Here is a 26,008-nt window from a genome sequence, read left to right as displayed (position 1 = left end):
ACTGGCTTTGTTTGCTATTTTTCAGGTACCATGATCAACAGGATGTTACTAGCAACTTCCTTGGAGCAATGTGGTTGATATCAATAACTTTTCTCTCCATTGGTTATGGTGACATGGTACCTAACACATACTGTGGGAAAGGAGTCTGTTTGCTTACTGGGATTATGGTAAGTGTCTTTTTGCTTTCCATCTCTTTTATTTACACTCAAGAAGGCACTTAGACTGTTGGGTCCATGTGCAGAAGTCATTGGAAGCTGCTTGGTTCCCCAACAGCAGGAAATCAGTATAAACAAATCAGTCTGTGTTGGGAGAGAATGTCAACAGTTTTCATCTTAATTCTTCTCATCATGAAGCTTCATTGAGGACATAGAGCTGCTAGATTGCTCCTTCTGGGAAATGCACTAATTTCATGAACCAATCTGATCTTAGAGCTTCAACTCAGAGTGAGGAAGTTCTTTGCTTAAGTCTGGATTCTGCCGTTTCTTACTAGCTATGTGAACTTCAGTAAATTTCTCTTCTCTGAAACTTACTTTCCTCACCTGTAAAATGTGCAACATAATAACTATCTTGCAGCATGTTGAAGGGTTGTAGAATTACATGACACTTTATTGATTGTATTTATTATTTTAACAAATATTTGTTGAGTGCCAGTAATATGCTAGGCACTGGCCTAGGTACTGGCAAGACAGCAAAAGAAGATAGAAACTGTCCCTGTCTTGCCTTCATGGAGCTTACGGGAGAAGACGTACACTTAAAATAATTGTTACTCACAATTTGTGACTCACGTATGGGGACAGAAAGCTTCTGATCTGATTTTGGGGCTGAGGGAGAGGGATAAGATCTACTCAGAGAAATTGATCCCTGGAAAGTTGACTTTCAACCTGACGTGGGAAGGGGGGGGTTGCCAGGCAAAGTGAGAGGAAGGAGGAGCCTTCCAGGAAGAGGAAATGATTTATTTGAAGCTAATGAGGCAAGAAGGAGCTTGGTACATTGGAGCAAGGCCACTGGGCCAGGAGTATATAGAGTAAAGTGGGAAAGTGGCATAGCATGAGGCTGGGGTGGGGAGGCCAGGTCTTGTGGAGCACTTGAGAAAGATTTGCTGCCTGGGGTGACACCTGGCAGGCTGCGACATGTCCCTTACCCCTTACACACGACGATTTGTCCAGGACTGCTTTGCACCATTTGTTTCAGATGTATGAAAATGTAAGGCTAGCAAGTGGTCTAAAATTTATTATAATGTGGTGTGAACTTTTAAATGTTTAAGCCAGAGGTAGTTTCAAATTGATGCACCATTTTCAGTGACCTAGGTTCTTTCGTTCCTTATCTGCTTTTTATAGTTTGGTTATAGCAGAGTGTTATCTTGATGTTTGTTTGTTTTCTGCCTCTGTAAGAATGCAAACTAGTACTAAGAACTCCTTAGGCAGGAAATTCCCCGAATTTCTGAAGTTAGGCATCCCTGCCCAATGCCTCTACTGTGTCCACCCCCAGGTTGGCAGAAGAGAGGCAGGCTTTCCACGTGAGGGCTTTTGAATGGTGGCCAGTGCAGCATGTACCCTCACAGCAGCTGCCTGGGAAGATTGTTCCAGGAAGGAAGGACTGAGCACCCATGGCGTAGATAGGGTGGGAACATTCTTCTCCCACTTGGCAGTATTGAACTGGGATAAGATGGCTAGCTGCAAAAATAAAATCTGGGGCCAATTTTAAGGTCACCAGTAGTAACAAGATAACCATTGCAAGTCCTAATTGTAGAAAATATAATTTTAGGGGTCATATTTTCACATTATTTACTTGTGAAAGAAACATACAGTTTTGTGAATTTTAGTGAACGTTTATTTATTTTTTCATTATAATTGGTATGGTACATTATGTTTACTATTGGATCACTTCCTCCTTTTTCCTCAAAAGATAGCATTTTATTATATAGTATAATGCTTTGGGAAATAAAATTTGCATGGATATATTTTTGGAGGGCCCATAACAAGCCCACAAGAGACACGAATGATGCTATTTATAAAAACAGAACTGGTAATGCAGAGTCTTTCCCTTCATGCTTCTTAGAAACAACTTCCCTGGTGTTCCTGTTTGGCAAGATGTCCCCCGTTTTATTCTTGAATCAGGTATGACTCTGAGTTCATGCAAACAGGCTCATTTGCCATGGGATCAGAGCCAAATCGGAGGTTATCTCTGCCTGGATCTTGTGCTACTTTCTTCTTTCCTCGATTTTTCCTTTGTCCTTAATGTCTCAAGAAACAGTTCCTTCAAAGTCTGATCTGACAGCACAAATCTTTTATTTAGTCGCTTGAACTCCTTCCTACTACTGCTTAGGTTTTGCTAGTGATCTTCCTTTGTTTCTAAAAAATAGAATTTATAAGCAACTTTAATCTATATGGACACTATTGTGTCCTCAGGACAGTGTTCCTGCCCTCTAAGCTCATGGTGAAACAATCTCTCTGTTCTTGGGCTCAGGAGCTCGATTCCATCTCCCTGATAAGGAACAGACTTGTTTCTTATTGATCCGACCAAAAATCATTTACTTGCATATAGAGAAATTCAGTAATCTTTGACTAGCTTATTTGAAATCCTTTGTGGGGTTGGAGTGTCTCTATGCGTAGCCAAGCAAGTTCCCATGGAGTCAGACCACAGAGCACTCTTCTGGGGGTAGGCTTCTGGGAGTTGATTATATTTCATGTAAATTTTCTGGGAATCAAGAGCTTATGAATGTAGGTTACCTAGAAACTAGTACCAAGACTATTGGCTAACAATATGGATTCCTAAAAGAAAATTTTTTGCATAGTCCACATAAAAGGTTAGTTTCCTTAAGATGAAATGTGGGGAGCCAGCCCGGTGCTACAGCAGTTAAGTGCATGTGCTCCACTTTGGCGCCCTGGGGTTCGCAGGTTCGGATCCCGAATGTGCACGGAGGCACCGCTTGCCAAGCCATGCTGTGGCAGTGTCCCATATAAAGTAGAGGAAGATGGGCACGGATGTTAGCCCAGGTCCAATCTTCTTCAGCAAAAAGAGTAGGCTTGGCATCAGATGTTAGCTCAGGGCTAATCTTCCTCACCAAAAAAAAAAAAGAAAGATGAAATGTGTTTCTGTTTTGTAAGACAAATATTTTTTGCTTTTGCTTTCAGGAAGTTCAAATACCAGTTTGTCACTTTTGGATTACATAAGCCAAATATGACTTTTTTTTATTTCAGGCATTTATTTGCCTGTTTCCCCTTGGACTTTTGCAATGCATGTTTAGATAAAATGCACATTGTCAGATTTCCCATGAGTCATGTCTCTGTCTCTGTCTGTCTCTCCTCTGGCCTTTAATAAATTGTGAAAAAGAAATATAATTTACAATGCTCCCGAGAGAGCACAGGGTCATCCCTGAATCATCTTGTATATTATCTCTGAAGTACTATGTTTCTTTGTGCTCTTTTATATTTGAATTTTCTTATTCTTGTGTTTATGAAATTTTTATAGAATTTATACCTTTATGTTGGTTTTTTTCACTTAGAAGTAAAACACAGTTGATCTTAATGCTAACGCCTACAAAGCTTTCCCATTTCGAAAGAGCACACATAAAGAAATTAGCATGGCATGTTTTCTTTCTACAACTAGTGAAACTAATGAATTATTTCATCGCATCATCTTAGATGTTCACATTTCATTGGCAAAAACTCAAAATTAAACTGTAATTTAAAATTTTTAAACAGCTTAATTTGTGTCATGAGTTATATTTTTGGGAGCCAAGGACATTAAGATTAATCTGCAGTGCTCTGGGCAGAAATATACTGTTAAACCATGAGGAGAGAGAATTTTCCAGAATATTTCTAAGAGAAACAAATGGCTTTATCAAAAAATAACCTCTCCTGGCCTGAAATGTGAATTGTGAATGCAAGACAATCATGCAAAGTGTTTCATATAATTTTTTTAGGTTGTGTTTACAATGTTATACATAGATGATTATGGAAATACTAAAATAAGTGGAGCTTGGATATTGAAATGCTTTAACAAGAATTCCATTGTGCTAGATCAAACAAATCAAGTAGAAATTTCTCTTTTACCAAAATCTACCTAATATTAGAGCTTAAGAGACAAAGATCTCTTCCTCTCTCCTGGATATCATTTTAAAAACATAAGATCATAGGATTGCCTAATAATAGACAAAGTCACTCATTACCCTTCAAGAGAAAACCATTAAGGTTGTAATTACTTTCTCCTTATTCTTCTATCCTTCCTCTTTTTGGACCTGAGGATTTATTATTGTGGATGTCATGATAACCAATGGAATGAATTTTCACTAAATGGCTTTATTCTTTTGGTTGAAGGTAGTAGGAAAACAAAATTGTTAGATCATGGTGTCTTAGCTTTTTGTGAGCACCAGCTAGTTTCTCAGTATCTCCAGCTTTATAATAGAAAATAATTGTTCTGCTTAGCATTTAAAAAGTTATCCTATCTGTACATATAGATATAACATATGCTGAAAGATATAATTTTCCCATACCTATGAATATATATGATTGTTTCAAGAGTAGAATACAGCCTCATTGGTAAGAGTATCTCTTATATTAAAACGAAGGTCATTCATTTGTAGTTTTTGCTTCTCATTCTGTAAAATTATGGCAATTCTTGTTGGTCCTTTAAATATGTAGAGTGTGGATGGCTGACTATTTTGGCATAATTATCTTTAAATATGGAATAATAGCTGCCCATTCCTAGCGACACAGGTTATGACCTGATAAATGGTCCTCTAATGGTGATCTATAAACCCCTGGACTTTGACAAAGTCCACCATGGATTCTTCAATAAAAACGAGGTCACTTCAGATATGTGTGATTTAGGTTTCTTCCATCACATTAGTAATTTTGTATAAATGAAAGCAGTGCATAAGGTTTCCCACATCATAACAATTTAAACATCACCGTACCAGTTAATTTTTAAAATTTTACTAAGGGAACAAAAAAAAAAAGTCAGTTTTTTACACCATTTTAGGATGAGAACATTTGATGATAATCCTGTCAGCATCAAATTTACCGTGTGGTAAGGAGTCTTGATTTAAGGTCACATGGCTACTCAGGCCCTTGTCAGAGTTCAATAGTTTTCATCCTGAAGGGTGGGAATGCTACACTGTTAACTCTTTCAGAGGGTATTCCAAACACAGCCCTAAATGAGCCAGAGTTTATATAAAAAGAATGGCTGGTATTAAAGAGAGCTAAACTGAAGGTCTGATTATATTCCTGCTACTTTCTGTCTTTGCATTTAAGGATTTTTCCCCCCTGCCAGGGGACGTAGAAATCCTGAGAAACTAGACTGAAGTCATTCCTTGGTGTTGCATGTGTGAATAAGCAAAAAAACCCCAGGATACTTTTATATGTCTGACATAATTTGACATGAGGTGTTCATATCAAATAATTTTGAAGAAGTTTTTTTTGTTTTTAATTTTTTTGTTTATTGCAGTAACATTGGTTTATAACATTGTAAAAATTTCAGGTGTACATCATTGTACTTCTATTTCTGCATAGATTACATCATGTTCACCACCAAAATACTAATTACAACCCATCACCACACTTCACTTTACTTTTTGTTTGTTTTTCTGCTTCTTTCTGGCATGTTCATTGAGTCTCATCAAATAAAGGCCCAGTGAGGAGAGTGTACCTTTAAATTCTTACAGTAGTTTCTATTTTGTGCAGAGCAGCAGGAGGGGATGATGGGCCTTTTCAGTCAGAAGACTAAATTCCCCACCAATGCCCTAGGTGGACCTTCACTTCTCCCCATGAAAATTTCTTAAGAAATATGACAGCTGCTTTCTTCCAGGTACCGGCAAGTATAGCTGGAAGTTGTGACCTTCTAGAATCCAACTTGTTGACTCTACAATTCCGCCTATTTTTCTAAACTCTCAGCACATTTCGTTGGCAGAGCTGCCCTTCCTGTCTCTAAAATATGTGTGCTCACATTGGCACTGTTGCTAATAAGGAGATTTAAACCCAGATGAGCAGTTTTATGCAACACTTCCTTCTTTCCAACCACCAAGCACAAAAGGGAGCTGAACAGGCAAATCACTAAAGCAGATTTTGGTTTTCCAAGCCCAGGTTTTATCACTGAACCCAAAAAATCACACCCACCTTCCCCCTGTCTTTCTTAGGATGAGGACATTTGAATTGACCTCTACCCTCCTATCGGCAAATATCAACTTGTATTTGCAGATACTCAGAGGTAGGGCATTTCGATAGAGGGAATTTGTCTTCAAAATTACCTTGAATGTTGTTAATTTTCATGAACTGAAGAGATCTTACAAAACTCCAAAGGGATATAATATTAAGGCTGAGTGTTTTATAAAATTTTATTTGCCAGAATTGGTGGTTTTACATATTTTAATGAAAGAATAATTATTTATGTCAGGCAAGTGCAGTACAAATGTTATTTATTTTTCTAGAAAACCTCAGGGACAGAAAAATGGGCAATGTTTTCAAGTACTCATTTTACCTTCCTTTTGGAGGACAAGTTGATATTTTAAAATGAAAGTTAATCTTAAAGCTGTTTTATTAATTTAGGTGTATTTTAGATAAAAAGCATGATTTTTTCAAATTAACTACATTTTGAGAAATTTTAATTACTGATAGTTTAATAATTGGCTATCAAACTGAAGTTTAACCTTTTAGGAGCCACAGGAGGTAAGTAAGTAAGATTCAAGTAAGACCCACAGGAGGATAATTAATTTAACACTGGAATTTTTTTAACATTAGCATTTTTTAGCAGAGTCATTCTCTATGGTAGTGAATATTCTGGAATTTCCAAAAAAAAATCATAATTTTCATTATTATGTTGAATCTTTGTCAGATACCTTGTTTAATAAGGAAAAAATCAAAACCCTTCCCCACTGTGCTATTAAAGGAATTTCTCTTTTCCGTAGGCTTATATTCTTAAGTTATTAAAGGTTGATCCCAAAGAGTTTTTTCAAAATGATTCTTGGAATTATTTGTAGGATCAGCATAACCAGGTGATCTGAAGTAAAAATATGTCACTTCTTTGAATTTTTCCAACAGTATATGATAAATGATCTTGGGGAAAATGAGCTACCTAAACTTCTTTTGCAGTCTAGGGACCAAGATGGCTTACAATATCTGTGCTATATTAGAGAAAAGCACTACATTTTAATTTGGCAGCATCTAAGACTCTCCAGGTGTTGGGATTCAACTATAGCCATGCTCTCTGATTGTCATCTGTCTGTTCACTTTGATCTGGCTTGGGGTAATGAACATTAATTAACTTATCTTCTCAATACTTATCTTTTCTAAGGACAAGGCCTCTCTCCTCCCTCTTCTCTCTCTTGCAACGTCTAATTTGTTAGAAGGAAAGATGATAAACTAGCCAAGGAAAACCTAAACCTTTGCTTTTAATATAATGGCTTCATAAACAAACTATGTTTTCTTCGTTTAGTTTTTAGTTGCCTGAGCATCCTGAAGTGGCAGGTTAGTGATTTGCTTAGCTTTTTCCTAATAACATAAATGGAATGGGAGAAAAGTAAACCAGGATACATTTTCTGACTTTGGTGGAAGGACTATGACTCATCTAGTTAAAGGCATACAGGGATCTTAATTTCAGAGAGCAACATATGTTAGTCCCAACTGTTTCTACATCCATTGTGATGATGACAAGCTTTGGAGAAAATGTTGTAAAAGCATATTTACTTTCATTCTTATTCACTTTATGAAATAGAATGGTCCTGGAAATAGACACTGAGTGGACAATAACATCATGCCATTGCTTAAATTACAATACCCATTAATGTGGTGTAGGAATTTACCTTGAACCTAGAAAGCTTTCAGAGGTGAGCCAGCTTCATAACTCTAAAAATTAGAAAAAATGAAAGTTAGTTTGAAACCCAATTCTATACATATCAAATCCTCTTATGATTTGTTAAGAACCTGGGGAATTATAAGCTTATGGTTCCCCTAATTAAAATAAGACTTACAGATAAGGAGTAAAGGACTCTGTATTTTAACAATCGTAACGCTAAATTCCTTAAGTGGCTCTTGAGGTACAATTTAAAGGGTACAGTTAGGATAGTGGAATGAAGGATATAGGTAATAGTTTCAATAATTACTAAATTGTCAGATTCACTTTCTTCTCCGATTTGCAACAAAGATACTCACGTTAATGCACAAGACTTTTGGTGAGCTTGAGAACACTCAGTAAGAAATGGGCCAGCAGCAGGAAAAAATAGAGCCCAAGAATAAACACAAATAAAATTCGACTTCCAAAGGTTCTTGATACCAGTGATTTTCCACTCCTGTTAGGATTTTGATTTCTTTCCAGAAGGATCTCAGCAGTGGCCACCTGCCAGAGGAGAACAATATTCAACTTCTAGTGCCAGCTGCCACTCACAGCTATCTCTCTAGCAGTAGAAGCCCCTCATATTTTTACATTCCCTGCTTATTTAGGAACCATCACTGCCCTTGAATCTCCCATAAATCACTGACTGAGGAGTACCTGGGAGCATCATGCAACAAGTGATCCTCTACTTGTCAAAGCAAATGCTATCATGCAGTGGATAGATACAGGTGACTATCACAAGTGGCCACTGATTCCTTCCATTGATTTGGGCTAGCCCCTCATCAGCATGCTATAACTATTTAGACTCTGTGGCAGATGTTTGAAAATCAGCAAAATAGGTGTAGATGCTTACAAAGGCCATTCTTCTTCATTGGTATCCAGCTCTAAAAATCACCTTGCTTCCATTGTCTACACTCTGCACAAAATATCAGGGTAACCATCACACAGCCTGGACATTTCTGACCTTGTACTTTCTATCTTCTGCCTTTATTTTCCTTGTTTATCATTTCCTGAATGTCTTTGTAAGTAAATGACTCTGATAACTTTTAATTCTCTTGTTTAAAATAGAGAGTAGTTTAGGAGTTCACCATATTCCCTCCATATCCTTCTTCATCTAAAGAAGTGACTCTGTTGGAATCACCTGGAGAGCTTTAAAAGTTCTGATGGTTAGGTTTTATCCCTGGAGATTAGGATTTAATTGGGCACATGGTCTCTCAGCATTGGGACTTATACAAACTCTCCAAGTGATTCTAGTCACAGTCAAGGTTAAGAACTACTGATTTAAAAGTTGCACCAGTTATAAAACAGGAACAGTGTTGATTTATTTTGGCAATTAACTGTATTGCTCAGTTTTTAAACATTCATACTTTAAGAGTTTATCATATAAAATAAGGTGATTTGAATTTCTTGTTTCGCTTTGAAATATAGTGCTTCATATTGTATCATAGGTATGGAAATGATCATAAATAATAATATATGTGATCCTAATATAGATAAATATATTATGAGATGAAGTAAAGGGTGGTGAAGTAAAGGGATATCATTGATAATCAAAGTTCGTAGCTGAATAATCACTTACTCTGCTGTAGTTGTCTCAACTCGAAAACGAGAGGGTTAAACCAGATAATGTCTAAATACCTCCTGGCCTCTCTCTCTGATCATATCATCAGTATCACTTCATTTCTGAAGATACTGATTTCTTCATAGACTTAGATGGAAGGGGATATTCAAACCCTCTGGAAATACAATATTTAAACAATATCAGCTCATTAATAAGGCCGTGTCTCTATGATCGTAATTATCAGGTTGTGGCAAGACAGGGCAAGTGTACTTGTTTTCTCCTTTTCTCCTTACTCTTGTTCCTCCCGCCAGATTTGTGGTAGCAACTCATTCAGTGAGCCCAAAACTTTCTTCTTCGGTCTGCAACTGAATGGCTAAATTACATTTATTAATGTAATTAATATTTAATTGTAATGTAATGTAATGTAATTAACATTTATTTCAATAAAAATAATTCTGTAATTAATTATAATAAAACATAAGTAAAGTATGATTCATGAAGAGAGATCATTTTCCTAGGTTGAATTTTTTTTAACGTTAATAAAGATAGGTAACTTTTTTTAAACCACGAATTGTTGTCACTTTTTAAATGTATAATTATGTGTTTGTATAAGTAATATGTATTCATTATAAAAAATGTGGACCGTACAGAAAAGCACAAAGAACAAAATGTCACTGATATTCCAACCACTGATAGAGAATTTCTTTTCACAGTTGGGCTTATTTCTTTCCAGTTGTTTTTTTCTTCCCCAGTGTGCATCCTTTTTAAAAAATAAAATTGGGAGCATATTATATATATAGTTTTCTAACTTGCTTATTTAAACATTATATTGTCTGTATTAAAATTTTATTTCTAAAATATTTAATCATAATATATTATGGACATGGATATGCTGTAAGTTATATAACCATTCCTCAGTATTAGATATTTAAGATGTGGACCTCCACATTTTTAAGGCACAGAGTTGCTATTATAACTCTGTGATTTTTTAGATCTACTGGTAATGAGGAAAACCAGGTTACCACATGGGAATTTGAGACACTCTTAGATAGCTATCTGGTGAGCACCCTACCCTTTTGACTAACATATAGGAGGTGCTACTAAAAACTAGTTTAAAAAGATTCAAGTCTGTTGAAAGATCCTCAAGTATTGTAATGTTGCACTATTTGTGTCCCTCTTCCATGGGCTCCTGCCTATGCCCTACCGTTTGTTCTTTGTTATCTGTCCACTGAGACCGCTTGGCAATCTCGACTCTCTGTGGTCCTCTCAGAGTTGAGATTCTGTCTGGAGGTCTGGACTTGGTTCCTCATTTGGCCCCTTCCCTACCAGAGGGTTGGCTGTGCCCAGGGCTGGTGAGGTGGCTGTGGCAGCATAGCCTTGCCTCCTGACCCTGTCTATAATCACTGGTCTTTTAGCCAAGAAGACCCCCACACCTCACAACTTGGGATGGATGCACCTTGATGGCAGAGGGGGAAACCTCTAGAATAGTAGGATGGTTACGTCTTACCTTCAGCATTTCACATATCTCTGTTTTCCAAGTTCTGATCACTGTGATCTTTCTGTGATCCTTTCTGTTATGTACATGGAATGGTTTGAATTGTGCGTATGCTGAGATAATGCATCTCTGTCCATTCCTGGTATAGCACAGTTGATTGGCCGGAAGACCTGTTGGTCTTATCTTGAGAGAAGATTATGGAATGTTATTCTCTAGAGAATAATTATTTATGCATTTATGCTAATTTACTCATTTATTATTTGTTCCTATTATAGGTATATAACTGATTTGCCGTTTTTAAGTCTGAAAATTTAGCAGTTTGCTTTTTTACCATTTATTTCTTATGATTAAAATGTACTTGATCCAAATATGCTTTCATTTTCAAAATCTGTGAACTAAGGTTTTCAATCTCATTCTAAAGGCACATTGCTTTGCTCATTGACCATGTATTTTCTGTACTATTTATTGAAGACATTGAATACTACAGTGATTTTTTTATCTTGAAATACTTATGTACTTGGTGCCAAACATTTTTTTAATGTGACTGAGACCACAAATAACAACTCTTCAGGGTTCTCTTCTCTCCTGGCTTTCAGGGTGCTGGTTGCACAGCCCTGGTGGTAGCTGTAGTGGCAAGGAAGCTAGAACTTACCAAAGCAGAGAAGCACGTGCACAACTTCATGATGGATACCCAGCTGACTAAGAGAGTAAGTTACCACCCTGTATCTTTAAAAGGAAGTTTATTGTGTTTTTTTTTTTTTTTCCATTGTTGGGCAATATGGGTTTTATTTTGACCTCTGAAACTAAAATGACATGGTTTAAAGTTAAGGCTTTCTTAGAATCAATTCCATTTTTTCACATTTTAAGAATAGACTCTTTCTAACTTGAAGTCAGGAAATAATTGGACAACCTGGGTATTTACTGAAAGATAAAAACAGACTTCATAAATCTAATAGGCATACTTAACATTCGAGTTTGCAGTATACAAGAAGAGACCAATATTGGATTGAATAGGAAAGAACACACTGTCAATGTAATACAGAAATTTTGTAGGAAGGCGATTCAACAAATATTTTACTCAATTTCTATGAGCCAGTTTCTGTTCTAAAGACTGCAGTTGCAAAGACAAATAAGAAACAACATTAACTTTTAGGACCCAAAGGTGGGGGCAGAAAGAGGCCATTTCATGATTTCAAGGCCATCAGAGAGATGTTGAAAATGGTATAGCATCCTGGGAGAAAACAGTAATCACAGTGTGTACAGAGCACTCACTCTGTGCCAGCCACTGCTCTGAGCATATCACATGAGTAGACTTGTTTCATTCTCACAACAACTTGATGAGGGAAGTGCTAGCATTATACCCATTTTACAAATATGGAAGCCAAGATGCAGAGGCTAGGTAACTGGCTCAAAGTCATTTTATCAAGGGAGAAAGTCCTGTAAAAAGAAAAAGATTTTTAGCCTCTCTTCATAGTCACTTGAGACACCAAAATAAGAAGGTCAAAAATAACTAAAAATTATTTTATAGCAGAGTCATCTTGCGATGTAACCACTTCTCAAAATGGAATCCAATCAGGCTGTCACTGAAATAACAAAATACATTGTCATTTAGTAACTTTACCCATAAAAAAATCAATTGAGATTTCAAGCGGAGTTCCAATTTTCACTGTTTTTACTCACTCTTGATTTTGGTTGTTTGTATAAAAGTAATCATATTTAATTTGGTAAATACTTCCTAATAGATGAGTCCCAGATTGCACATATTTATTTATACAGGTACTATTTATGAACTAGAAATTAGCAAGGCAATTGGAATTGATGTTTCCAAGTCTTACCGGTCAGACACTATTGTGAGACTTCATTGCAGTTAGTAGGTCCACATGAATTCTAGAGGATCAGAACCGCTCAGTTGCAGACGCCATGCTTTCGGCCTGGATTTACCTCTTTGGCACGTCTTCTGCTATACGCAGTTTTCTCTCATTTTCTTTCAACTCCTGAATTCGCTCTCCAAACTCGTGAGCATTTCTAAATGTTACAGAAAAGAGTGGAGGGAGAGAGGTCAATGAGGAGCTGAATGGAGGGTTGGGGTTCTTGGCACTTTCAAGATACACTAGGAAATAAAAATACATGCACATTAGATCACTGTCGGCATCTAATCCAGAGTGGTAGCAGGTGTTGTGTGTCTCTCATTGAGTGCTTGTTTGGATGAGTTCTATATTGGACAATTTGTGTCTAAGAGTCAGAAGCTGTACAATATAAAAAGAAGCCTTCCATCAAGTCCCTTTTATAATCCAAATAATTTCATCATGATGATTATACATTATAATTTTCACAGGAATTAAGTTAATACCACACTTAAGATGTTAGGCAGAAAAATACTTTAAAACACCATATAGCCCATATAGGTACATGCAAATCGCAGTGAAAAAATTGTGACAGAATCACAAATAAGAAAACCAAGTTAGCATGTTTAGGCAGATTTCCGCATGTTTCATAAGCAGGTATATAGATTTATTTTAAGGAAATTTCTTCAAATTTACTTTAGGATATTGGTATTCTCTATACTAATTATTGGAACATTTTAGGAGTTAGAAAGACAAGAGCTTTGATTTAAAAATCTACGGTATAACATTGCTAAATACTGCCTTTGATGAAGATTTTTGTGAGATTCTCAGAGGTCTCCTAGTTTCATCTGGGAGACATTCCTGGTTGGTTTTATGGTTCAGTTACTTTAGTTCAGAGTCTCTCAACCTCAGCACTATTGACCTTTTCGGCTAGATAATTCTTTGTTATGCGGGACTTTCTTGTGCCTTGTAGGATGTTTAGCAGCATCCTTGGTCTCTACTCACTAGATGCCAGTAGCACTCTCCCCCGCTTATGACAACCCAAAATGCCTCTAGACCTTGCCAAATGTCCCCAAAGGGGAGAAAATCACCCACAGTGAGAACCACTGCTTTAGCTTGTTATTCCCCAAGAATTTGGAGGCTGGGACAAGTTCTCTTAACAGATATTCTTTGAGTATACTGAATTTATCATAATTTCCTTCTTACTGGGAATAATATGTATTCATTTAACAAAAAATATACTGTGTACCTAATATAGTCAGGGTTCTCTGCTAACTGCTGAGAATAAAGAGCTTGAATATGATACTCCAGAACTCAGAGAATTTTAAAGTACTGTTCCTTGGGCAAATCACATGAAAGCTCTGTCCTTTTCTGCCTGGCAGAAAAATGTACCGTATTCTCGCTCATGTTGCTCATGAGCCCCCTAAAGTCCAGTCCGGGCCCCCTTTAAAGGACTAGGGATCCAAGATCGAGATATAGGATCTCAATGACCTTTCTTTGATTTTCTTGAATGGGACTCATTTCCCCAAACTGACCAAGTTTCCTGATGTTACAGCTTTTCTGTTGTAAGTTCTTGTATACTTTAGATAAACACCCTATAAATAATGTTGCATTATAAATCAGATTGTTTGTAGAAAGCTTTTTCAGTAAGAAGTATGATTTTAGTTTCAAAATTTACATTCTGTATGATGCTTATGATGCTTTATTAATTCTATTACCCCATTACTACTTCTTAAAAATGTAGCTACTTGGCAGTATTTCTTGCCACCAGAGTCTCTTGTAGATCCGAGAAAGACACTCCAGCAGGCTTGCTGAATGATCGATTTTTACTGGCAAGATGTCACTAAGTAGAGGTACAAATGTTAAAATGGCATTAGAATCAAACATAAATTTCTGGTTTATGATACTCATTCCATTATTGTAGTCAATACCATATATGAAAATAATAGCCCTTTTATAGTCCTCTCTGCATTATTTTATACAAAGTCATCAACTTAATGAGTGTCATTTACTTGGAATTGATTCCATTTGGTTATTTATGGAACTTCTAAATGGGCCCATTTATAATTTTAACTTTTTAAAGAAAAATATAAAATACTGAATGGTAATTCAGGAATGATTTCTGGAGAATAACCAAGAGTAAACAAAGACCTAAACACCATGCATAGTTACTAAGATGAGAGATTAAAAATACAAATCCAAGGGTGCTGTTTATTGCTAGAGAAAAATACAGCTATCCTCTGAAACACTACATAAAGAGAGAGTTTTTTCTGATGGTCAATAGGGGTAATGGTCACAGACATGCTGAAATCCTAATATCACTCTAAAGAAAAAGCAGTGTGAACATAAAAGATGATAGATTATTTTTCCAGGAAAAAAATGAAACCTTCCAAGCCTTCCATTGTGTGTCTTAACTGAATTGAATAATTTCCATGAAAAATTATTCACCTTGGACAAGTTTTCAGAGGAACAATTTTATACAGAAATCATATCTCTGTATGACTACGTTAACCACATAAAATACTATGTTTGAGAGTAGAACACACAACTGATTGTGCACTAGCATTAAGAGAGATTGTTCTATATAATTCCAAAAGTTGACATGACATTCTGCAATTCAAAAATGGCCAATAGGTCCACAGACATGGAATAATCTAATGATTTCAAAATGAAAGCATGATAGCAATAACTTGTCACTGGGCTTAGTAACACACGAGCAGCTATGCTTAATAGATTTGCAGTTTATCACCTTACAGAGGCACTGTGTTTACCATGCTATATCTTTTGGAAATATTATTACCGTTCATTGAGGCCTGAACCAAGAGGAAATCGCGGAGTTTGGCTCTCTGGATACTTTCATTTTGGAAAGAAACTTGAAAACAAGCAATTCCAGAACCTAGACATAATTTTTAAAGTAGGTAGATGTACCACAAAGGATAATTATACGTATTAATCCTGGTAAGAATTCTCAATAAGATTCGTAATAAGAACACTATTATGCAGTTATATAACTTTGTTTCTTGCATGTCTCTTAACAAGTGAACAGAAACTCTAGATGATTTACTCTATTTTAGCTTTTACGTTGTGCTTTGCTACTAGCTCAGTGAGTTAAAACACAAAAGGAATGGATCCCTTGGCCTTGCCCTGTTCCACAGCCACAGCAGCCACCCAGCCCCGGGCACCTGATCTAAAGGAAAACTGTGTAGCTAGCAAGAGAGGTTGGAACCCGGAGCATATCCATAGCTGCTGGTGCGGGGGCGGCTGAGAGCACGTGGCGCCCTGGTGCTCGGGCTTCCTCCCCTTGTCTGCGTTTGTCCCGGGCATCCTAGGGGCATCACCCACAGCATATGTGGCAACGTTTTACCATAGCTGTCAGAATGAGAGGCAAGAAACTCTCCTGCTTAAGTGAGGGATTGTGTTCTTTCCCCCAAATTTGGGAAGAATGGAAATACTGCACTAAAAAAAGCCTCTGAAGGGGGCCGCCCTGTGGCACAAGCGGTTAAGTGCCTCCGCTCCGCTGCGGTTGCCCGGGGTTTGCCAGTTCGGATCCCGAGCGCGCACCGACACACCACTTGTTAAGCCATGCGGTGGTGGCGTCCCATATAAAGTAGAGGAAGATGGGTACGGATGTTAGCCCAGGGCCAGTCTTCCTCAGCAAAAAAAAAAAAAAAAAGAGGAGGATTGGCATCAGATGTTAACTGTGGGCTGCTCTTCCTCACAAAAAAAAAGCCTCTGAAGGGAGAGGCAAGAGGAAGAAAAACAAAGTTGAAAAAGAAGAATCAAAGTAGTAAAAAGCAAAGGAAAACTAAACAAAGTAGCCTTTTAAACAATGCTCTAATTACATGTATCATATAGAGTTGAACAAAGCAACTTTTCAGTTAAAAGTCAATATGCTTTAAGTGCTTTTGTGGTTTATAAAGTATTGTTACACTTAAAAATTTATTTTATTGCCTATGGCTTTAATATTTTATAATTACCTATGAGTCAGCAGTATAACATATCATGTCCTTTGTACCTATGAAAAAGATTTAAGGCATCTGAATGAGTACTATTACTTTTATAAATTGCTTTTGGGACTTTTGTTTTCTCAAATTATTATTAAAATATCTGATTATTAATATGCTTTTCAAAAATTTTCTGATAAAAGATTTGAATGAGAGTTGAGCATGAGTGACGTACAGCAAATCTTATTTTCCTTTTTCCCTGTGTGTTTGGGGGTGGGGGCAATGGAGAGATGAGGGGGAGCTTCCTGTTAAGGAAGGACTTTCCTCTCACTTCCCTTATTTTTTTGAAGTATAGGAAATACGTTATATTTCATAGTAGTGTTGGCCCATTAATTGGCACTAGAATTATTACAGCTACTAAATTTTTGAGGGATTTCTGTAAATCCTTTATACCAACTATCACAGTATCTAGCATGTGGCAGAGACTCAATAAATTTGTTGAATTAATAAATGGAAATGTACTGACCCATTTAGACCCTATATCTCTTCTTCTTAACCTGTATACCCTTCTTCTCAAGAGGCTCCTTTGGTTGATAAATACGCATCTGTGCTTCACAATTAGAAGTGTTTATGATGCAAATTATATATACTATGGTGCCAAATTCAACACCATAGACATTTATTTAGTACCAGCTATGCCCAAGGCACTGAGCTAGGGAGACGCAAAGATGAGTGACATGAACCCCTGCCCTCTAAGAGTTTGTAAACGCCCTGGGAAGGGTGGTGGGGGCTCCAGGGTTACACTGTTATGATTTTAGGGCAGGATTCTTAACTACGAACACCAAGGAAACTTCTTCCAAATCAACTTCCCTTTCATCTCAATGATCACGAATGCATAGAGCTGCTTCTCCTCTCCCCATTTTTCCTGTAGTTTGCATATCACTTTCATGTAACAATTCCCCATTGCTCACACCTGTAAAACACTCAGTAGGTGCTTTCCACCCTGTCTTCTCCCTGTCCTCTGTTCTCTTTCAACCCTATGAGGGATGGGAAAAACCTACTATTAGAAACACATCTGATCATTAGGTAGAGGCTAGGTTTTTCTATTCTAGGATGTACTGTTTTGTGGCTGCTATTTTGAAAAGTGGCAGTTAAATATGATGCTTTAAGAGTTTTATTCCTGTGTTTGAAAACCTATTAGGGAGTTAGAAAGGGGATGTTTCAACATTAATGCATATATTTTACAGTTTTTAAAAGCAGCTGTAGGGATTTCATTTTCAGATGAGGAGTCATTTTCATTTTCAGCTTGTCAACTAAAACGTGTGTTTAGTGAATACACATCCTACAACATAAGGCTGGGGACATGGTGGGGGGAGCATCACCCACCTCACTGAACTCTGAAACTGAGGTTCTCCCCTTCAGACATTCCCTTACCATCCCAAAGAGGAAGAATCCTTTAAAATACATTGAGGACAAGCTTTGAATCACTTTCTTAAAAGTTTATAGACTTCAGTAATTTGGCATTTGCTATTTATGGATGGGAACCCAAACCAAGATCAACAACTATGTTCTAATCCAAACATTACTATGTTCAACTGCTATGTTCCTGTCATGTCAGTTTTTACTCAGTTTTCGCCCAGTTTTCTAGCTTCCTCATCAGTCTGGGTCTAGGTTCCTCATCTGTGTCTTGGGCTGATAGAATCAGGGTGGGGCATCCACCAGGGCCCTTAGGGTCTTCCAGGCAGCTACAGCTTCTCAGAGAGCTGAGACCTCCATTAACCGGCCCTTCTGCTTCCTAGCAGGGAAGGGCCGATCCCAACCCCAGCAGTGCTGGCCAGTCACTTCCCACTCCTCTCTTTAAATGCAAGGTCCTCAAACCTCAGCAACTTATGCTACATCTATTTCCTTACCTCTGAAAAGGACGTAAGGGCCAGATGGAAAAGCCTTCTGAAAGGTGACTCCTACCTCTGTGAAGAAGAGAAATGTTTCCATAAGAATGAAGAGCCAAGAATTAATTGAAACACCTTTTAACTTCACTACGGATGATAGTGATATGACTTCTACGCACTGCTGGTGCTCAGCATCTAACATTTCAGTCATTTTTCTGTTGGTCTGTGAATGGTCTCTGTGCAGAGTCTAATGAATATCCAGAGGAAGTGCATTATAAACCAAAGACACTCCTAAAAGCAGTTTTAAGAAATGAGTTATTTTCCTAAAATGGGTTCAAGCAATACAATTTCACTCAAAAAGAAAACTTTTCAGTACTGTGAAAAAGGATTCACCATCAGCCACAAAACCTGATGCTTTCTTTGCTAACGTGAAAAAATATACATACATACTTGGACCCATAGTTTTAGTGTAATTCTAAGATTCTTCCTTATTATAAATCTAAGGGCTGAACAAAACTTTAATAATAATTCTCTCTAACCTATGTTAGAGAAAACTAAAGTCCTACAACCTAATCTCCTTGACCTGACTTTGTTGGTCCAAAGTCAAGAACTTAGAACTGTATCTCAAGCCCAGCTCATTGTTCTATCTTCCTCACCACATTGCCTTTCTTAAAAAATTGTCATCCTCCACCCAGCCCCCCACTAGCCTGCAGCTCTCTTTGTGAAACATCCTTGATCCATCACTCAAAAGAACTAAATAGAACAACTTCTTAGAATAAGTAACTAACAACAAGCCCGAGCAAAAGCTCTGGGTCGTCAGATCCTGTAGTGTGCGCCAGGAAGAGGAAAAATCTGTCCTTGGCTGAGCCTTTATCAGCTTCCAGGAATGTTTGAAGACATTAATCAAGAAAGGAAGTGATTGAAAATCACCAAGAAGTATTCACACCTTCCGTCAGCTGCAGTGGGTCTTGGCAGTGTTACTGTAAAGCTTTCATGCTTTAGGTTTGTCCCATCCATCTAAAGTGCCATATATTTAAATTACCAACAAAATCGCGACAACATAGATTTCTGTCAGTTAAGTGTGCTAACAAGCATACAATTGGCCAAGTCACTCTGGGAGGCTAGAGGACTGGGTCTTCTTGTCCATTCAGCAGTGGAAACATGCCCTTCCTGTAGTGCACAGCCAGAAATGCCGAGAAAGCTTACAAAGGAGAAGATTAACCTTGGCCTTTTGGCATTTTGCCTTTCTCCAGGGAAATGAAGAACATGGGGAGAACAATTGCAATACAAGGTGGAGAAATCAGCATCTCTTGATTTAAAAAAAAAAAGTGGTCAAATGAAAAGGTTCCTGATGGGGTAGAGTTTAGCTCAGAAAGATATCAGTAGCTCCCTAATATTTCAATTTAAGTGGTGTTCCTAGGCAGATACACCTGCTTTTAAAAAGGCACAGATAAAAGTAATTTTTTGAGAAATAATTACTAAACAGAACTAGAGGTTACTATGATCCTTGGGATGAAGAATATGACCCCCAGCCAAGTTGCAAAGGATTCTGCTCTGGAATTTATCAACTGCTTTTTTTGTTTGTTTGTTTTCGTAACAGGTGAAAAACGCAGCTGCCAATGTACTCAGGGAAACATGGCTAATTTACAAAAATACAAAGCTAGTAAAAAAGATAGATCATGCAAAAGTAAGAAAACATCAACGAAAATTCTTGCAAGCTATTCATCAGTAAGTACCATTTTTCACTGTCATTCTGCTTTTGTATCTCTGGGTTTTAATTCTCATACTTGGTTATTCTTCTTTTATGAGGGAGGAAAAAAGAAAACATTGTCATGTTTGTTCCCAGAAGACACTATCTGGCAATTTAATAATTCCATAAATGAAATCCTGAGAAAAATTTTCAGTTCTTTTTATGATTAAAAATCATTTATTAGTGGGAGAATAATCATTTAATATATTAATTACAATGTCTTCTCAGTTTCTCTCTTTAGAAGCAATAATTTCAATTAAAATTGTATTTATTTATTTATATAGTTTGCTGTAAAATGTTTAGTTTGTATCTACTGCAAAATCTTGAAAAAAATTTAACATTTTATGATCTATCTGGATTTTTCTAACATACTGCCAAGCATCTTTATGTAAAGGTAGCACATACAATTGACTTAATACTTGAATTTTTTAATTAGTTTTTAATAAGGACTTGGGAGATTTTCTATATGCTACATGTTCATTATAGATTTTATAGTTCCTATAGACCTTGCACTCTTATCATTATTCTGACTATCCAGACCACCATTATTCAGTTTGTTTAAGTCTTTCATGCCATTTCATTGTTATACAACTATCATGGACTTTTAAAGTACAAATCTCTCTCTAGTAAGTTTCAGTGATAATTTGAAAGCACCAGGTCTTTCTTCCCCCAGCAGGCAGCATCCTGACGATAAGTACATTTCTGTGGGTGTCAATTATGATGCCATGCAGCCTTGCTCTTAACGTAAGGCCATTTATGTATGGGGAAGAGCAGACACATCACATTTGTGGGTCAGAAAAGTGGCTTTTCTCATGCAACCTACCAGGGTAATCATGGAAAGGTGGGTAAATACTAGGTCTCTTGATTATGCAGTGAGATGTGTCTTCTCGGAGCTAACTAGCACAGCAGACAAGAAAGCTCTGAGGGTAGAGTTTTTATTTCACATATTTAGGCAATTCCTTTGTAATATATTACACTAACCTTCTGTGGGAAATCACTAAGCATTCATCTTCTCCTCTTTCACTTGTCCATCCAACTGCCCTTTATAAATAGGTATCACTGAAAATGTGGAATATGTCTATGATTATGGACACATATCTGCTTCTATAGAAATTGCTACCTTCCTTAATGAAAATAAAATCCAGGTCCTCTGAGATCTAAAATAGAGGCGGCCTCTGCACACATGGCAGAGCCGCCCGTCCTCGTTGCTGCTCACGGCTGTTCACTCACGCTCTTCCCCTTGCTGCCACGAACACCAAAGTGACATCCTTTCTCCTTTAGCTCTGTGACTTGACTGGATACATAACTATGCTTTTTACCCCACTGTAAGGAAAAAATAAGGCTAGAATTTTAAGATAATACTCTTTCGAAGTCGGGGAAAGAGTAAAAAGGAAAAACGCAGAGAGGAACATGGTATTAGATTTGGCTCACAGGAGGGCGCTTCATCCCTGGAGCTCACAGCTGCCTTTTTAACCAAGTACCACCACCTGGGAGCACCGGCCTCGATCCCTTGAAGTTTAGACCTAAGAGAGTGAGTCCCCTGAGAGATGCTGGGCCATCACCTCTGCTTTCCTCAGGCCTGTCTGAGGACAGGCCTCCTCCTCAAGGGTCACCTGGCACAACTCTCCTGGCAGAGTGGTCATTCCTACACCCCCGAAACTGTACAACATAGTAACCCCAACATTCAGACAAGAGTAATACACTGTATACTGTGGATAAATCATTCTTTGTACTTTTAATGTTTCAATACTAACCTATATTGTTCAGTATATTAAAAAGAAAACTTACCTTTGTGGGTGTGAGAAGGTATGGTGTCCAAGGGGGTGAAGGGTGTGAGATGGCGTGGAAGTGAGTGAGGTCAGTCCATCTGTCCAGCAACCACACATCCTATTTCCTCCAGGATGGTGTTTGTGTCCCTTTCTGTCAGTGTAATCTACCTGTTCAATATATAAGGAAATATGATTTGCCTTTGATGCGATTGATAAATTTTCATATAATGAAAAAAATGCTTTGACAGTTTTTGTAATATAATTCTCTAGCCATTTGTAAGTGGTGGGTATTTATATATTTATATTTATATAGCTCGTCATAGACCTCTTAAGTTCTGAATACTTTGGGGGACAAACACTTGAGGGACAACTTAGGGGTGTTCACTGTAAAATTTTTCAAATTTGCTGTAGGTTGGAAAATTTTTATAATAAAATGATTAAAAAAAAGCTTTAGGGATATCAAGTTTCAAAACTGTCCCTAAGCAGTTGGCAAATTGCCACAAAGCGTATTGACCTATCCTAAGGGGTTTGTGGTGTAGGTTACCTGAGTCTTTCAGCATGCCGCTTTTGGATAGAGTAATGGAAGAAACCACTTGTGATTCTTCTGCTTCTTTCAAACATTTCTCTTCTGTTTCTTCTGTAGCAAAGTGTACTTGTAATGTAGATGAGCTTCAAGCAACTCAAAAATGTTCTGAAGTGTTTTGTAAATTACTCTTGGAGTTACTGGGTTTCCTTTGAGGTGGGAGGGTACTTATACTTTGTGAAAAAGTACAACTGAGTATTTATGTGGACTGGGTTTGGCTAGATTATTCTAATCATGCATAATTATCTTTCATTTTAACTCAGGGAGTGAAGTCGTAAAGGAAAGCGCATTGGGCTCGATTCCTAAGGGCAAGGCCTTCCTTGCCCACTGTTGAGACACAGGGAGACCATCAGCCTTGTCTGTCAGCGCAGGGTGAAATCAGACCTCTCTAGTTGAGGAAAAATTTAGAGGTTCATTTGATAGAGCTCTCCTGGCCTCTCCTGTTCCCTGATTTGTCCTGAGAGCTTGTTCAGTAGCGCTCTCTCCCCTTCTATCAGCCCCCTCTATCTCAACTCTCTTTCTCTTTTCCAAGCTTCATAGCCTCTTTCCCCAACACATGACCTCTCTAGCCTCTGATGGATGCCTACCTCTCCGGGCTCGTGTCCTCTTTTGAGTAATCTATCTGTCCTTTTGTATCGTCAGTTAGTGCTATGAACCATTGTTTCTATAACTTTAACACTTTTTCTGATATTAGCTTTAACTTTAAAGTTTTTCATCCTGCTATCTCAACTGTAGACTCATCAATCAACATGAACTTGTCTCAGAGCCAAGAAATCCAAAAAACAGAATTTCTATAACATAGAGTGTTATATTACCCACCTTTCAGAAAGCCAGGCTTCTAATTAGCCCCAACTCAGAAAGGATGTACCCTATCTAAAAAAACCAAAAAAATGATAATCCCATAGTTTAGAATATTGTCCTTTTAACCATATCACATTCATATTAGGCAAAAATATTTCCTATTGTTTATTTGAACATCATATATCAAAGAGGCCAAGATAACTTTATACAAGTTCTTCCTTCTGAACTCTAGTTCTGGAGGAAGCTATGTCCTTTCAGGTGGGGAAGTACAGTAGCAATGAAGAAAAATGATAATATAATTGAATAGTGTTTCTCTTTGATCAATATGCCGAAATCCTGCAGAATCTTAATAGGAGCTTCCAGCTAATGAATCGAGCCCCCTGTGCACAACCAAACACCACACTGTGTTATTTTGTTCCAGAATATTTTACAGTTTCTTTTCTTTTGTTTTGTCTTTTTATTTCAACAAAATGAAAATAGAGCTCGGAAGTAAGTTGTGTGAGCCGCTCTTGTCAACATTTGCAGAATTTGATACCGGCTGCATGCACCCAAGCAGATCCTTTATTTGTGAATTTTGGTAGTCTGATTGCTGCTATGGAAATGTGATCCGAAATCATGATCTTTTCCTGTGATAAGTGAAGTTCACAAGGAAGAAATCAACATATGTTTCTTATTCTTCTTTTTTGGGGAGAAAAAAGTAAAATAGACATCTGCATGTTACCTTTTATTCTGGCAGCTGCAGCTTAAGTAGGCTTTTTCTACCAGTTCTCCTACATTACAGGCAGTCTAAGAATCAACAATGCAAGAGCTAAAGGAATTCCAATCAAATAGGACTGCTTTATGTCAGCTTTCCAGATTAGGAGAAAATAAAATGGGCAACATTCTACTGTCAGAAACATAATATAGGAATCCAAGAGCAGTAGATTAGGCTCCATGGTTTGGAAGATGAAGTACCCACCTCGGCTAAGGAACCAGCACGGGCCCTTCTACCGGACTTGTTCAGGACTTTCTCTGTACATACAAGTTGCTGGAGGCTCCTGATCTGGTGTTCCCAAACTTCAGTCATTCCTGTACCAACTATACTATTACTTACTTAAATTTGAAAAGAAAACTGCTTAGAAATCCTTATCATAAATGGATTAAAAAAAAAACACTCCCAGCAAAGAGAGGTAAAGGTAATGTGGATTGATAATTGAAACACTGGTATTGAAGTCTAGCCACAGGCTGTCTCCTGCAGAAAGCTCTGAGCTGAGATCCTGCTCCCAGGTGTTAGGAGATGAAAACAGGATAGGATGAGCCTGAGACATTTTTCTTGTAATAATCAAGAATTGAAAGAGAGTTAAAGGGAATAACTGTCTCTCCGTCTGTTTTAGTATTGTTTCATGTCTTGTTTGAGTATCACTTCATCATCTAGAACACCTCTGTTGCTATACATCCAGCACTTCAGAAACACTGTCCTAATCTAACCCACTTCATTTCATACATGAAGAAACGATTGTTCTCTCTAGTACATTTCTCTGTAATGACCCACTCGTGTTTCAAGTTTTTGGTGGTTTTTTTTTTTTTTTTTTTGGCTTCTTAGGCACACATCAAGAATTGTAACCCTTGCAAGTACTTAGAGAAACATTCTTCATCAACATATTAGATTTAAATATATGTTTGTAAGTGTCTTTTAGACTAAAACATATTCCATCTCTGTAATAGCATAAAAGCCAATTAACTTAGTTCCAAGTGTTCTAATAGAGAAACATATAGTCACAATGACAAGTTATAACCTTACCCTGTGTTAGATTGTTAACGATCGTGTTGTAGGCAGGTGTCAGTTAAACTCTTACTGGCAGAAGGAACTATATCTTCGCTGTAGAGCAGATTTGGTGACATATTGGATATCCTCATTTCAGAACAAAATCACTGAGCAGTGTGAACATTTGTTACAAAAATCTCCCTGGCAGTAAAATCTTGCCCTGTGAATTTTTTATCCTTTCTATGTAATTACCTTTAATTTAAATTGGAAAATAATAAAGAGTACCCTCTCCAGCATTAACACTGTACTTTGTAAAATGACTCATCGTAATAAGGTTAGCAGGGATTTCTTTTTTTCTTTTTCACTAAGTAGCTCAGAGAGACCTGCTTCTTTTTTGGAGCATGGCTTTGAATTGTTGGCTTAAAGAGCAATAAACCACTTTTCTCTTGTTGGAAAATCTTAATTTCTTGGTACATAGTAAGCCCTGAATAAATATTTGTTGAAATATTACAGTAAATAAGGAATAGTAAGAGTTCTCATTCAGAAAGATTTTTGATGCAAAGATTTTTGACTATTAATCAGATATATGCAACGATACTTGCAAGAAAGTTTACAAGTAGAGATCTCATCTGTCAGTCACTTTAATTGTCCTCTGACTTTTATCTACAATAAAAATTAAGGGAAATTCTCCCAAGAAAATGGTCTGGCTTCCCTTCAAATTCATTGGCAGTTTAAGGTAAAAGTCAAGTGAAATACAGGGAAGAATAAGAGAATTATGTGTTTTGAGTTATCTTGCTGCTG

At 37.3% G+C, this 26,008-nt stretch overlaps 1 protein-coding gene across 1 annotated transcript in view; it reads left to right on the top strand.

Annotated features, from left to right (window-relative positions):
* KCNN2 (potassium calcium-activated channel subfamily N member 2) overlaps nucleotides 1–26,008 on the top strand; it is a 142,909-nt gene that overhangs the window by 112,989 nt on the left and 3,912 nt on the right. Inside the window, exons 4-6 of the mRNA XM_004420303.3 lie at nucleotides 26–167; nucleotides 11,480–11,590; nucleotides 20,161–20,288. Coding sequence (XP_004420360.2) covers nucleotides 26–167; nucleotides 11,480–11,590; nucleotides 20,161–20,288 — 381 coding nt within the window. The remainder of the gene's footprint in view (nucleotides 1–25; nucleotides 168–11,479; nucleotides 11,591–20,160; nucleotides 20,289–26,008) is intronic.

This window comes from Ceratotherium simum, chromosome 4, assembly GCF_057802395.1.
Source record: "Ceratotherium simum simum isolate JZ-2026a chromosome 4, ASM5780239v1, whole genome shotgun sequence".
In the NCBI taxonomy this organism is placed as follows: Eukaryota; Metazoa; Chordata; class Mammalia; order Perissodactyla; family Rhinocerotidae; genus Ceratotherium; species Ceratotherium simum.
Note: the sequence above shows the minus strand (reverse complement) of the source record. Positions and strands in the feature narration are given on the sequence as shown.